Source organism: Protopterus annectens, chromosome 7.part1, assembly GCF_019279795.1.
Source record: "Protopterus annectens isolate FY-2018-M chromosome 7.part1, PAN1.0, whole genome shotgun sequence".
In the NCBI taxonomy this organism is placed as follows: domain Eukaryota; kingdom Metazoa; phylum Chordata; order Ceratodontiformes; family Protopteridae; genus Protopterus; species Protopterus annectens.
In genome coordinates, this window is record NC_056740.1 from 237,699,431 (window position 1) to 237,714,488 (window position 15,058).

The following is a 15,058-nucleotide window of genomic DNA, read 5'->3' on the forward strand; positions in this document are numbered from 1 at the left end:
AACTTTCTATTACCCATCCACTCATCAAGATTTCTCTTGAAGAGGGACAGTGAGGTGCTCTGTTTGACATGTATGGGAAGTCTATTCCAGCGCATGGGCAGTCTCTGGGTATGGAACCTGCCCCTCCAGCATGGTCTGTTGATTGTGGTAATGAGATTGAGGTCTCTGGAGTGTCTGGTATATAGGGCTTGGGATTTCTTTAGATGTAGCATTCCTAACAGAGCTGGGTCAGACATGGCTTTGTAAGTCAAGCACAGATCGCCTCTAAGTAAGTGATATGAAACAGAGAATAAATGGAGTCTTTTGAGTCTGTCCATGTAGAACATGTGTTTAATGCCTAGGATACTCTTCTATGTGAAGCACAGTTCCTCCTTAACCCAATTCAACTGCAACATGGACAACTGGATGGGGAACAGGAATTTGACCTGGTTTGACACCTATGTCTCTAATGAACACAAGCAGCCTGTAAATGGTTCAACTCCCAGACCCCTGCATGCAAATGTTTCATCTCCCACGTACCTGATTTTACCTATCAAGGGTATCAGAACTTGTCAAAGATTTGGGATGCATGGCTAGGCTTAAGACGGTTCTAATGGTCATTAGCAACCCAATGCAAAAGAAGACCTATGAACCAGGAACATATCAGTAATGTTTAACAGTGAAAGTTCCCTACAGAGAATGTTGATAAATTGCATCTAAACCCTAAGCAACCCCAAACTCAAAGTAATTTGTGAAATATGATTGCCAGAAACTGCATGAAAGGTGACATCTTGAAGACACTTGCTAAACTGGGTGTTCCTATTGGAAGTCTAAGCACTGCAACTACAAACCTCTGAACAGCAAAACAGTAAGTGTAAGTATAGGGAAAATTTACCATTTCCAAAGTTGAGTTTTTCAGAATATTCTTCTACTCTGAGGTACTATTATGTCAGTGGTTATATTACTAAGTTCCAAAGGTGTAAGTTACAAACACCTATAATGAGGTGTGCCTCATCTGCAAAAAATCCTTTTATGGTGTTGGTGAGTTTTGAAGTTCACTATATTTCTTCTGAACCTGGACTTCATTTTGTGAATTTGCGGGTCTTGAATTTACATGTCTCACATTTCTGATAGGTAACTTGATAACAGTCTAACCATCTTGTCGCCAAAACCTACAGTCTGTAAGGTATTGAGGAAAACTGATGACTAACCACTGCAAATGCTGCTGATAAAAAGAGGACCAGAAAATAATTCATTTTTTCATGTTGGTAGAGGTGTCTTCTGTGACCATGTACATTGCAGTTAAGATATTATAAATTCAGTGGAAGATATGGTTGTAATTTAAGAAGGTGTTACATTTTCATATGTGGTTGAATGGTATTTAACTATGTCTGCAATGTCCAGTTCCAGACTTAACATGCAGTATTTCTTTCCTTGAACTAATACTTTAGTTCAGCACTACACAAGAGGCATCTAGGCCTTCTTATCCACAACGATAAGAGCCTATCTTGTATGAGTGCAAGGAAATTATACAAGCAGAAATGGACCATAGCTGAAATAATTTGGTTGTGGTTACCAAAAGAATGATGATATTTCTGGAGCATTCTTGGAAGATGGTTCATAGGTTCGTAGGTGTGTACTAGTCTAATGGCCCTGGAGCCTTTACAAGCCTAGCCCATAGAAGTGCTGTGGCATTGTGTCGCCCGACATTAGTTCCCACTGCCTCTATCAAGTAGAGCCACTGGAGTGATCCCCGGGTTGAACTTTCTATTACCCATCCACTCATCAAGATTTCTCTTGAAGAGGGACAGTGAGGTGCTCTGTTTGACATGTATGGGAAGTCTATTCCAGCGCATGGGCAGTCTCTGGGTGAGGAACCTGCCCCTCCAGCATGGTCTGTTGATTGTGGTAATGAGATTGAGGTCTCTGGAGTGTCTGGTATGTAGGGCTTGGGATTTCTTTAGATGTAGCATTCCTAACAGAGCTGGGTCAGACATGGCTTTGTAAGTCAAGCACAGATCGCCTCTAAGTAAGTGACATGAAACAGAGAATAAATGGAGTCTTTTGAGTCTGTCCATGTAGAACATGTTTAATGCCTAGGATACTCTTTGTGACTTACTTCTGTGGCATCTCCAGCTGTTGCAGGTGTCTAGTGAAGTATATGCCAAATGGGGAATTATACTCGATGACTGGTCTAATGAGGGAAGAGTAGAGAGACAATGACCTCTTTCTTCCTGGATGCAAAACCCTTGGTAATGAGATGTACCACACAGAAGGACTTTCTGATCACAGTGGCAATGTGGTGGTCAAAGAAGAGGTTGCTGTCAACCTGCATCCCCAGATCTCTTATAACTCCTTCAGTGTTCAGTGGGCTTCCATCGATATGGTAATTAGTGGAAAATGAGTTTTTACCAAAGGGTATGATGACGCATATTTTGGCATTAAGCTTAAGGCCATGATTTCGACACAAGTCAGTGGTCTCATTGATGCCTTTCTGTAGGATGTCTGCATCACTTAGAGAGTTAATAATGCATCACTTGGGGAGTTAATAATGGCTCCCAGCTTGCAGTCGTCTGTGAACTTGGTCAGCCAAAGTCCCTTTGCGTTGGCCTGGACTTCTGAGAAGTAGACGCCGAACAGTAGAGGACCCAGGACCAATCCCTCTGGGACTCCACTTGTGACTGGTCGGCAGTCTTACTTGGAGTTCACTACTTTCACACAATGTGTTCTTCTGTGAGCCAATTTGCAGTCCACCTAGTGATATAGGGGTTGATGCCTAGTTTGGTGAGTTTATCAATAATTCCCGAGTGAGGAAAAGTATCAAAGGCCTTGGCCAGATAGAGGTAGGCTGTATGCACTGCCTTACCTTCATCCACAGCCCTGGTGACCGACTCAAAGAAGTCAACCAGGTTGAGTAGGCATGATCCCCCTTTCACAAAGCCAAACTGTGTGGAGTCCAGATTTTGGAATTTCCTATATCTTTGTTAATCAGGTCCATGATGATGCACTCCATAGCTTTACATATCAGACTTGTCAGGCTAATGGGGTGATAATTCCCAGGGTCTGTAGTCACTCCCCCTTTATGGAGAGGGATGACTGTAGCAGTGCGCCACTCAGTAGGGAGAAATCCTGGGGTGAGGCTGTGACTGAACAGGGCACACACATGTGGTGCAAGTTCGCTTTGTAGTTTATGTAGAACACAGCCAGGGATATTATTGAGTCCCATGGAAGCTGTATTCTTGGCCTTGGAAAATGCAGCTTTAACCTGTGCTGTAGTAATGCTGAGTGCCTGGCATTCTTCCAGTATTGTGAGTGGTCCTTTGGGGGAAGACAGGGATAAAGTTGGCACTGAATCTGTTGGCCAGTATGTTGATAATATTTGTTGGCTCAGTATAAGAGGTACCATTGTCCAGTAACTCAGAGCAAATCTGGGTATTGCCATGTTAGTTCTTGATATGACTATAGAAGGCTTTGTGATTGTTTTTAGTGTCTGCCACGATTCTGCCTTCATAGCTGGCTGTAGAGGATTTGATGAGGGATCTCACCATTTTGTTGAGGTTTTCCAGTCTTGAGACTTCACCTTTTTCTGCAACAGTTTCTTCCTTCTGCTGTAGAGTTTATTAATGGCTGGGAACCACCAGATTGGCTTCCTTTTTTTGGAGAAGAGCATCTTGGTTCTGTTGGGTATGGTTAGTTCCATGCATTTATGTACATGTTTGTACAGTGCACTGGCATATGATTCTGCAGTCATGCAGCTGTTCTCCATTGGCATGTGTTCTGTGAAGTTAGCCACCTCTGTTTTTAGGAGTCCAAAGTCAGCTTTGGAGAAGTTTTTCAAGGTGGTTACCTTTGCGGGTAAGATGTGGATTTCCATGGTGATTGGTTGGATTTGACCAGGGAGGAACTGACTACTGGTGTAGAGCAACGGTTGCCCATGTTAGTAATAACCATGTAAAGGATGTTTCCTCTAGTGTGAGTCAGAATGAGCTGGTCCAGGGCACTGGAATTGATGAATTCCAGGAAGCGTTGGGCAAGCTTGAGTAGTTTTTTCAGTTGATGGAGGAGTAGTTGAAGTCTCCTAGTATGAGATTTGGGTTGGATCTTTATAGATTCCAGGGTGCTTAGGAACATGGAGTGAGTCAAGGGACATGGTTCAGGACCTATACCAGGCTATGACCTGGATCACCATCTTACCCAATGTTATTTGTACCTGAAGTACCTCAGATGCATTATGCTGTGCTACTATTCTGGAGGTGTGCATATCCTTTATGAATATAGAAACACCACGCCTTTGGAGTGTCAATCTATGTTTTGGGGCTGAAAGGTGTGGAATGAGTGATAGACTGGTAGCGCAGGAGTGCTTTCTGATGCTTTAAACCAGGTATCCATTACAGCACAAATGTCGATGTTCTCCATTTTGAGGTGTTCTTCGAGCGACTGCATCTTCCGATTTAGACTTCTAGCACTGAGCAGCATGACCCTCAGATTGCATTTATTTACAGCTGTTATGGTGGTAATTTGGTCTTTGGAACACCACCTAAAAAAGGCACTATAGCGGTGGCAAGAGCCTTAGTCAGTACCCGGAAACCCAGGGGTGAAAGATGCAGGCCATCTCTGGCAAAGCATCGAGGTCTGTCAATCATGTCATCCCAAGCAGACAAACACTGGATCCCTTTGAATGATGCCAAAAAGTTAGCCAATTGCTGAAGTCAATCATTTTTTGTTTGTATTGCAGTATCATTCTGGGTGATGGTAGGATACTGTTCAGGGCTAGTGTCATACCTGCCTGGGCCACATAATCCGAGAGCTCCAGCATGTCTCTTTTCATGTAGTCCAGGGACATGCATCTCAGGTCATTCACACCCACATGGACAATAACAGATGTATAATTGTACTTGTTGTGGAGTGACCTGACTGCGTGTGTTATGTGTCGGATTCTGGCACCTGATGGACCACTGACTGTTACCTTCTCCTTATTCAGCCTAGTGAATGGGACATCTGTGTGCCTCACTATTGAGTCACATATGATTAGTGTATTGGGCAAGGTGTTTAGCCTTAGGGGCTTAGGTTGAGGGGGCACACTGTGGAGGTGAGCTATGTGTCCTGTGGTTTGTGCTGTGTTGTGGTGGTTGACTGTGCTGTCTTGGAGGTCTCTGCTGTTTGGGGAAATTTCTTTTGAGAGCCTCCACGAAGGTGGGTGTGTGGTTTGTGTTTCTATGTGAGAGATGTGATAGTGGGTGTTTTGGAGGGCTATGCATTCCATGTGGTGAGGTGTGGTGCAGGTGTTGACCTTCTCCTCTTGACCAGCTAGTCTGGTCTTGGCTGGAGAGTGCATAGCTTCCAATTTGGTGATACAAGTGCATCTCTTACAAGGCTGTCTGTTGGTAGGTAAGAGGAGAGGGTTGTCTGTGTACATGGGGCAGTTGTTACACTGCCTCAGAATGCCCAAGTGCACAAGGTTAATAGGAGAAAGCACAGGGAACTGCCCTTTAATCATGCCAGGAGGGGGTGGTCATAACTACTAAGTACTGCAGCTATTTCCGTGAAGAACTAGTGCTGATGGCACTTAGGTGTGCTGTAATAATTGGTACAAAAACCTGTTGAAGTGCAAAGCGATTAGGCTATTTGAACTGCAAGAGAAAGAAAGAACTAGCAACATCTAAGGGAAAAACTGAAGAGCAGACTTTCTGGCACCAGTAATATGTTACCTCAGCTTGGCGCCGCTGAGTGGAGCTTAAACAACCACAAACCCACACAAACGCAGGCTTTTAAAACAGAAAGTTGAAGGGGATGGAAAAACTGCTCAAACAGCCTATAAACTACAATTTCTGGGCCAGAAACCACTCCTCCTCTACTAGATAGGCTACCTAGTGCTTACAGCTTCCACTGATAAGCTAGAAGGCTTCCCTCCCACACAGAAAGGATTGGGGGGGCTCAGAAGCTTACAAACAGTCCTGGATACAGCAAATCTGTATCTGGACTACACTACTGTAGAAATGTTGTTACGTGTGGTGATATAGAGAAGTTCCACAGTTAACCATTTTGAATTACATTCATTAAAATTATTGTTTCTTGAAAGAAATTTAAGTTAATTGCTTACATTAGTCTGTTGATAGATGCAGCTCACTAGTGCCAGCAGGAAAACAGGCAAACTAAATGAAATAGGTATGTATATGCTCTTAGTACACACTCATTCTTTGGACTAAAGTCAGAGGCTTGTATCCCATACTCTAAATGCACATAAGTTCGGTTTGTTGGAGATGTAAGTGGCCTACCTGTTTGTCTGTGTGGGCCAAAGTAAGTGCCAATGTACTCCTGGTGAAGCTACATACCAACATTCTAATCACAGGGTTCTATTTTGTCCCATACGGTACCTATTTCTTCAGCCTCAGTGGTAATGTACATATGGTACCTGACATGAATATTTAACACATACATACACACACACGCACACACCACATGTGCATGCATAGAGTTCAACCATTAGAAGATGCAGTAGCTTAAGAGAAAGGTCTTAAATGTTGCAGCATTCTTGCTTGGAGCTTAGAAATTCACCTGTTAATATTTTAAGTTCTGCTGGAATGCATATTATACATTACAGCTGCTGGAGCATTATAGTCAAGTTAGCAATGCTTTCCATCTAAAACAGATGTCATCTACTGTTCTAAACTGCCAAATCACAATTCAAATGCTTAGTCTGTTATTAAAAATTAAGCAAACTATTCCAATTATTTCCTTGTGGAATATCAAATGCCTAGTTGGTTGATATCTACAAGTGCATTCGCAAAAATGGGAGACATACCATCTTTTCGAACTTCAGGGCTCACATTACTGACATTTAAGTCCTCGATATCTAGCTGCCAGAGGTTCGCCAACTGTCCAAGCTCTGGTGGGAGGTCTCGGATACCTGGATTACTGTAACAAGAACAGAAACATTTGGTGTGTGTGTGCAATGCGTAATGGTAATCAAATGAAAACGTAGCTTGCTAAAGCCATAGAATAAAACAGCATATGCATTATTTGTTTTTTGGTTTTATAAATCCAAGAATAAAATAAAATTAACCACATTCATCGCAGCAGAAACAACATATGCTGTACGTCAGAATTAAAAAAAAAAACTTTCAATCTGGGTACTGCAAAGACAAAGAAACATGGCAAACCTAATATACTAGAAATTTTAAAAACACTTTAGCAGTGCATCATTAAGTACAAAACTTTTCGAAACTGAGGTAATGATAATGTAGGATCAGCAAACATCATCTTCTCCGAATCAGCAAGCAAGAAAACCAAGCACTGTACATAGAAACAAGGGGAGCATTCGTTTTTAAACATCACCCTCTGGTGGCAACAACATTATGCAACTTAGCAGGCATTAAAAAAAAGCATTAGGACATTCAAGCTGAAATCAAAGCAATGCAAAAGAGCAAGCGTTTAAAATTACTTCCAGTAACCAGTGAGAGATTGATCTAACAAAAAAAAAAAGACGAAATAATGTTCAAGCACTCTTAAATTAAAAACATTAATGGTCCCATATAAGTTAGAGGTTAGAGTAGGAGGCAATGTTCTGTCAGTTCATGGAGATGATAAACTTTCTTCAAAATTCTCAAAAACAAAAAGTAGTGTTAAACTTTTAGATATGGGTAAACTGAGTATTTTTAGCACAGCATTAAGTAAGTATATATGTGTAGATACATACAAGCACACATACATAAACATAAACATACACACACACACACATTTTATATAAATATATATATATATATATATATATATATATATATATATATATATATATATATATATATTTGGTTATTTATGTTCCATTTCTTGACCAGGCAAGTACAGTACAACTGGTTACAAAGGACTCTTTTCAGGGGAGGCCCAAGGAGAAACGCTCCAGTACATGCAGTACAAAAATATTTGAAGTTATACAATATCAACAATGTCAGGCAGAATACAATTAAAATAAATTTTACAATGTCAAAATAGATGAAATAGTAAGTACATGTATATATGTCTCTGTGTGTGTGTACACACACACACACACACACACACACATATATATATATATATTTATAAGTATAGTAAACTCCCCGTTATCCATCGAATACGTGAATATCGAGCTCTCACATGAGGGAATATTCACGTACTCGAAGTTTATGAATTTTTTTTTGCAGTACAGTGAAGATCGAGATTTTTGCCCTTTCCTCACTGTAGTGCGATCTCAGGGTAGGAATATATATTTTTCGGAGGGGGGGGGCATAGCACCCCACAATACCGTTTTTGAGTATGTGAATATTCGCTCATGTGAGCGTTCGATATTCATGTATTCAATGATGCGATATAGTACACACACATACTTATATACACATACACACATAGAGAGGGAAAGAGACAGAGACAGATGTGCATGCATATAATGTAGTGTAATTAAACATACATATATACACATACACACATAGAAAGAGACAGAGAAAGATGTGCATGCATATAATGCAGTGTAATTATACATACATGTGTATAACACACACACACATACATATATACACATACACACAGAGAGAGACAGAGAAAGATGTGCATGCATATAATGCAGTGTAATTATACATACATGTGTATAACACACACACATACAAATACACACACGGGTTCAGTCCCTTACACCCGATATGCTTGCCAGGACAAGCTCCAACTTGTGATGATGAACATGATAAAACAGGTACCAGAAAAACAAATGAATAATACAAACAATTCTATAGTTTCATAGGTAAGTACTAGGCTAAGCTACCCTTGTGGAAGTTGTGGACCATTTCAAGCCTCGTCAAGTTCCCTTTTTGTGCTTGAATTAACCCAACCCATTTGGACATGCATTAGCCTTACCCATCCCATGGTTACTAATTACACACCCATGCCAAAAAATTAATTATACAGCATTTTGGGAAAACTGACACTTGGGCTTATTACTCCATTGATAAGACGCCTCTAAGAGCTGATCCGGTAATCGGGGATCTGGGAACATAAGTAGACAGTAATCTGACCTTTGACCAACGTAGTCAAGGTAGTAAGAAAACCATTCTATGTCACCCAACTTGTAAGTAGTGAAGACATGGCATTCATGCCCAGGAAAGTCATACTGCCACTTTATTCAGCCCTCATCAGGCCCATAATTTTTTATAATGCCCCCTTCAGCATGTACCTGTCCAGACATATGCAACAGCAGGAACCCCAGAAAAAGTTCCTTACCAGTACAATCCAGGCTATAAACACATAACTCTATGGACTGCCTTAAAGCCCTACCTGTACAATCTGCCTCCTACAGGTTACTGAGAAGCATTCTATGCCTAGCATACAAGCCACCCTCAGGCCCAGCTCTGATAAACCTTTTACACATCTGTAAAATGAACAGCATCAGAACCACTAGAGCCAAGGTTTTAAATTTTGCTTGTGACATGAATAAGACATGTTGGTGAGACAGATATGTGCCTCAGAGGATCCCTATGAAAAAAGGCTCACCATCTAAGTGAAAAAAGTCCATTCCTATCCCTATTTAAGTGTAACCTTGACCAATGGATGGGAAATTGGAAATTCACCCTAGGTCTGGACCCCTGATCTCTGATAGCTTAGTATATACCTATGAATTTGTTACCCCAATGAAAATAACTGGGATGATATCGTAGATAATTTGATGGTTACCCATGCATGGGATAAAGCAACTGGGAACTGCCTCTGTCTATCAGTAGTAGTACAGAGGGCAGTCCTGGGGTAAATTTTCTGTTTCCCATCAATAGATCCAATTTGCACTTGAGTATGGACAGGGATGAATTTTGTTTTATGTGACTGGGGAGTCTGTTCCAGGGAAGCAGTATTCTCTGCGAGATATACCTGTCCCTCCAAATTGTTCTGTTGATGTTGCAGAGGAGGTTTAGATCCCTATACTGAGTATTTCTGATGCCATTTGACTTGCTGATGTGAAGTCAATCCATCAGTATTGAGTTGAAGGACGCCAGACACAAGTCGCCACTTAGAAGTCTGTAGGATACTGAGTACAGTGAAATAGGTTTGAGTCGGTCCATGCAGTACATGTTTGTTTAGGCCTTGTATCCTTTTGGTAAGGTATTTCTGCATATTAGTATATAAATATAAATATATTCCCTGGGCAGAGAACCTGCTCATCTTAACAGTGCTCTGTGCATGTTTTTTCTTTCACTATCAGAGCTAACAGTATCCAGTTTAATGCCCATTTACATTAAGTGACTATTAAATGGCCGATCATGGCTAGGCTAACAAAAACATGCTAGGCAGGAAAACAGCAAAATCAGAAGTACTGACTCTTCATCATGAAGAAATGCTATATGTGTATATTATTAAAATGGAATTAGTACAGCTGTATTATATCAATTGGACCATTTTTTTATTTTAAGTTATACATCTGCTATTTCCCTTATGCTATATCTTTTTGGTACTGGACTGCAGTATCATAACTGTGTCTACTGACAGTCAAGAGGTAAATACAAGAAGGACAGCACACTGTTACACTACCTGACCCACTGTGGAGAGAATGCTCTTGTGTGCCAACAAAAGCATCATGCCACTGAACAGCCATTTTTTTCAGCATATAACTTAGTACCTGGCTACATAATGTCAAACTCAAAGGATGCAGAGGTTTAAACTTAACACCCACCAAAGAGTCAATGTGTGAATGCAGGCAACAAACCTTAATAAAGTTTGCAACAGTAATATGTGGTTCTCATGGCTGTGGGGCATTGAGTGGACTCTGATTATATGGCACTGTGCCTCTGAATATCCAAATACGCTTCCCTGTCAGTCACAATAAATAGTTTACAGCATATTCTTTCAGTTACATGGTCATCTCCAAGGACGTTATGACTTATCAGCTCGTTACTTTGTTACTCACTATCAGAAACAAAAATCTAAAAATCTTCTCACAAAAATCTAAAAATGTTCACACGAAAATCTAAAAATGTTCACACAAAAATCTAAAAATGTTCACACTAAAACGTATTTCAGTCTGCAAGACAAAGAAGGAAGAGCAAAGGAAGCTTCACAGAAACACACTATCCCCAAAATTCTGTAATACAGTAGCACCAGGTTTAGGCAAATGCTGCTACAAACTTCAAATTGTTTTACTCACATCATTGCAGTACACTTAAAATTTCAGTCAGGCATTTAAGTTAACTGCTTCCAAACTATGTTTGTGCCCAAGAATTTAAAATAGTTGTTGTTGTTGTGTCTTTTGGCTTATCCCGGTTAGGGGTCGCCACAGCAGAACTCCGGTCCGCTAATGTTTGGTAGTGGATTTTTACGTGCCGAGTTACCAGCCCTGTTGCCCAACCTTCAACGAAGGCATGCCCATTCACGCATGCCTCCACACAGAAGACGCTCTAGCTGAGAATCGAACGGGACAACATCTTGTTGTGAGGCGACAATGCTACTGCAGCACCACTACCACGGGTCAAGAATTTGAAATAGTAATGATGAAAAATAAATGCTTTCCTTTGGAGTGAATCTTAGTTTCATTTACCATATTCAGGATTAAATTACAACAAATTTAGAGTATATATCAAGTCTGCTTTTCGAGATACCAAGTAATACTGTGCAAGTCATTATGGAATCCTGGTCAGGTTTCGGTTACTGGTGGTAAGGTTGCAATATAAGGCACTGAGCTCACTATGAGGCAAGTAAACCATGGAGAGCCACTGCTTTTAACTTCAACCTGTAAATTAAGCAGCTTGGAACCACTTCCAGATGCAGCAGTGCACATTTACAAATGTACACACCCTTAAGGCCAAATGACCATTGTATTTTTAAAGAAAACCATTAGGGATAGTCAACCCCCTAGTGATGGTTGCATTGCACCTTCAAATATGGATGGCAGTGATGTGGGAGATAGAGCCCTTTGCCCATTACAATAACCATGCAATACAATGACACAATAACCATAAAGACAAATTACAAAAAATGAAAGACATTTAGGCTGTAGGAGTAACAGTACCGCATGAGTGCAGCAGTTATAATGTACACAGCAATTCCATAAACATTTGTTTGCAGTCTTATTACATCAGTGTATATACAACTAAGATAACAATCCAAACACAATTACAGGGCAGTAAAAAAGAGCAAAAATACAACCTCCAAAATTAAAAAGCATTTTGGACTAGTTAAATTACTCAGCTCAAGTTAAAAAAAAACTTGAATCATTATTTGACAGACAGTTGTATAAATCTGATCACAACTCAGCTAATTTTTTGTGAGTAAAAATGCCTCATGTTATCAGTATGCTGGAGAGATGCTCATTCAGGAACAAAACCCCAAGATACTAAAACTCCCCAAATTGAGTTAGAGGCTCAATCACTGTGACCAACTGAAGAATTCAGCAATCCTTGAGGATATCAGAGCACAGCTACTGCTCTTCCATTTAAAGTGCAGAGGGTACAGGTGGCTTGGTCGCATTCTAAGGATGCCCATCTATCCAAAGCTGAACAGAATAAGCAACTGACTCCTCTGTTATCCCAGCTTAAATATGAAGTATGACTTTTTTTTAGAGAAAAATAAAGGCAAGGAATGACCAAAGCCTGCAGAACAGATCCCAAATCAGGGATCTGCAGGTGGGGGGAAGCGGCTAACTCAGGTGGAGGATTCCTGCTCAAAAGTGAAACCAGAAATCATCAGGATGCTGACTCACAGATGGATGCAGCAATGCTGTTTTAGTATAGTGCAGCTTAGTATTGGAACAAAGCTCACAATTTATGGATCAGTCTACATCCCCATTCTCACATATGGTCATGAACTTTGAGAAGCATCAGAGATGATGACAATATCACTGATGCAAGTAGCAGAAATCTAATCTTCTACAGAGTTAGAGCTCAGATAAGGTAGTCTGGGCACCTTGTGAGGACAACAACCCCTGGGTACCTCACTCAGGATGTAGATTAGGGACAACCCACTCACAGGAGGCCTCAGAGTTAACCCAAAACATAGTGGAGGGATTACACCTCACAGTTCACCTGGGAATATCTGCAGATTCTACAGAATGAGATGGAGACTGTTGCTGAGGATATGGAGGTCTGGTCTACCCTGTTCAGACAGCTATTCTCATCAGAGTGAACAGCTTAGAAAATGGAGGGATGGATGGAAGAAGGCTGCAAATGACTAAGACTTCTGTGCAGTCTTTACTTGTATAATCTTGGAATTTCTTTATTGTTCTGACTGGGTTGAATTCAACTAGTACCCCAGACGTGTCCCTGCCGTCACTGCTTGATGGAAGAACCAAATGTGCTCCACAATTTTAAAATTGTTTAGTAAAGTGTGACTGACAACCATACAAAGATTCATGGAGGCAGTGCTTTGTGCCTTAGTCTGCTACTCTTACACATTTAATACGATGCAGCTAGACTGGGCAAGAAAGGGAATGACCATACCCTGCTTAGAGATTTAGTAAGCTGCAGCCAGAGTGGGTTAGAAAGGGGATGACCATAAAAATGAAAAAAGATTAAGCTGAACAAATATTACATATTGCTTCTTTTTGAATCCCCCTTGCTACATTCTTGGCTGAAATCCAATATTGCTTACAATGCATCAGTAATCATTCAAGCTAGAAATATATTGTCAGCAACATTTCTGATCATCCACTTGTGGGCTTTAATATGAAGTCCAGGCAGATCTGTCCTTGTTGTTTGCTGAGATATTGACAGAAAGAGGAAAATTATCATCATTTTCCAAAATAAGTACACAAACAAAACCTAATATCTCTGTAGCTGTCTTAGAGGTCAAGAAAGAGTGCTAATTTCTTACTTACCACATAAGGCTCGTGCTGAAATCTTCCAGTAAGTAATTTGCAACATACTTTTCCAAATTACTAGTGGAAAATTAATAGGCAGTAACAGAGAACTACATTCATTATTTGCCCAATCCCAAAAAGTCTGTGGAGGCATTGTTAAAGTTTCATGACTAATTTAACAAGTTGTGCACTGTGCCACACTGGGATACTTTTCAATGGTAAAAACAGATGTTCCTCCCTTCTGTTGATATTTTCGGTGTCTCAGCATAGACCAGATGGATGTTTGCTCTTACAGCACCATTATCTATTATCAGTAGTGTAGTACATTGCAGGTAACACATGGATGAGGTTCTCTGCACTCTACTAATGTAAATTTTATTCTCGGCCAGTAATGTTACAACTGCTATGGGGCCTGCTGACAGCCACTGCTTTCCATTTAAAATTGCATAAGTCAACTGCGGTAAAAATTTCTAAAAGTCATTGCTTCCTAGAACAAAATATGCCTGGAGCTACAGAATTTACTTTAATGATATACCTTCTGAAGTGTGCCTTTGGATATAAGCAAACACTAATTCATAAGTACTCCTTGAGGATGCTTCACACACTTTAAATTCTCCAAGAGGTTTGAGTTTCTAATACTATGACAGGAATGGACTCCTAAATCAGGGTACGATCGGAGTTCAAAATAAAAACTGGAACAGTCGCCAATCAATGGTATTTTACAGCTCTCCATTTTTAGCTACGTATGGTTTAAATATTGAAAAAGGTTTAACAATAGTTTTTAATTTCTTTTTATTTCTTTAAATGTTGAAATGAATGATCATGTGCTTGGTGCTTATTTAAATGAGTTGACACAAGTAATGTATTCACTCTGAAGAAGCCCAGGAAGATATTGGGTGAAAATGCCAAGTGTTTGCATGGTGTTTTTATACTATTAAACATTGAGACTGTTTCTATGGCTGGCTGTGTTTTTTTTTGTTATTTTATTTTGATTTTTATGAAGTTTTACACTCTGTTTTCATCCAGTTATTTTGGATTTTCAAGAAAGTCTGACAAGAGATCAAGAGTACTAAGCCTTGAAACTGACACTCTAAGTATTAACTTTTTGGCCAATATTCTCCACTACTTCAGGATGCTTCTTGTTTTGCTAGGTAATAAATAGTTTGTCCCATTAAAGGTATGAGGAGTGAACGATGAAACATTTCCTTCAAAGACCTATGGAATGTTAAGAATTATGTGTTCCAAAGTAAATGACCCTTGGGTCTACTATAGTCAGCAATT

The 15,058-nt window shown here is 40.2% G+C and overlaps 1 protein-coding gene across 1 annotated transcript in view; it reads right to left on the reverse strand.

Annotated features, from left to right (window-relative positions):
* Nucleotides 1-15,058, reverse strand: part of LRRK1 (leucine rich repeat kinase 1) — a 2,417,153-nt gene that overhangs the window by 902,256 nt on the left and 1,499,839 nt on the right. Inside the window, 1 exon segment of the mRNA XM_044078686.1 lies at nt 6,782-6,894. Coding sequence (XP_043934621.1) covers nt 6,782-6,894 — 113 coding nt within the window.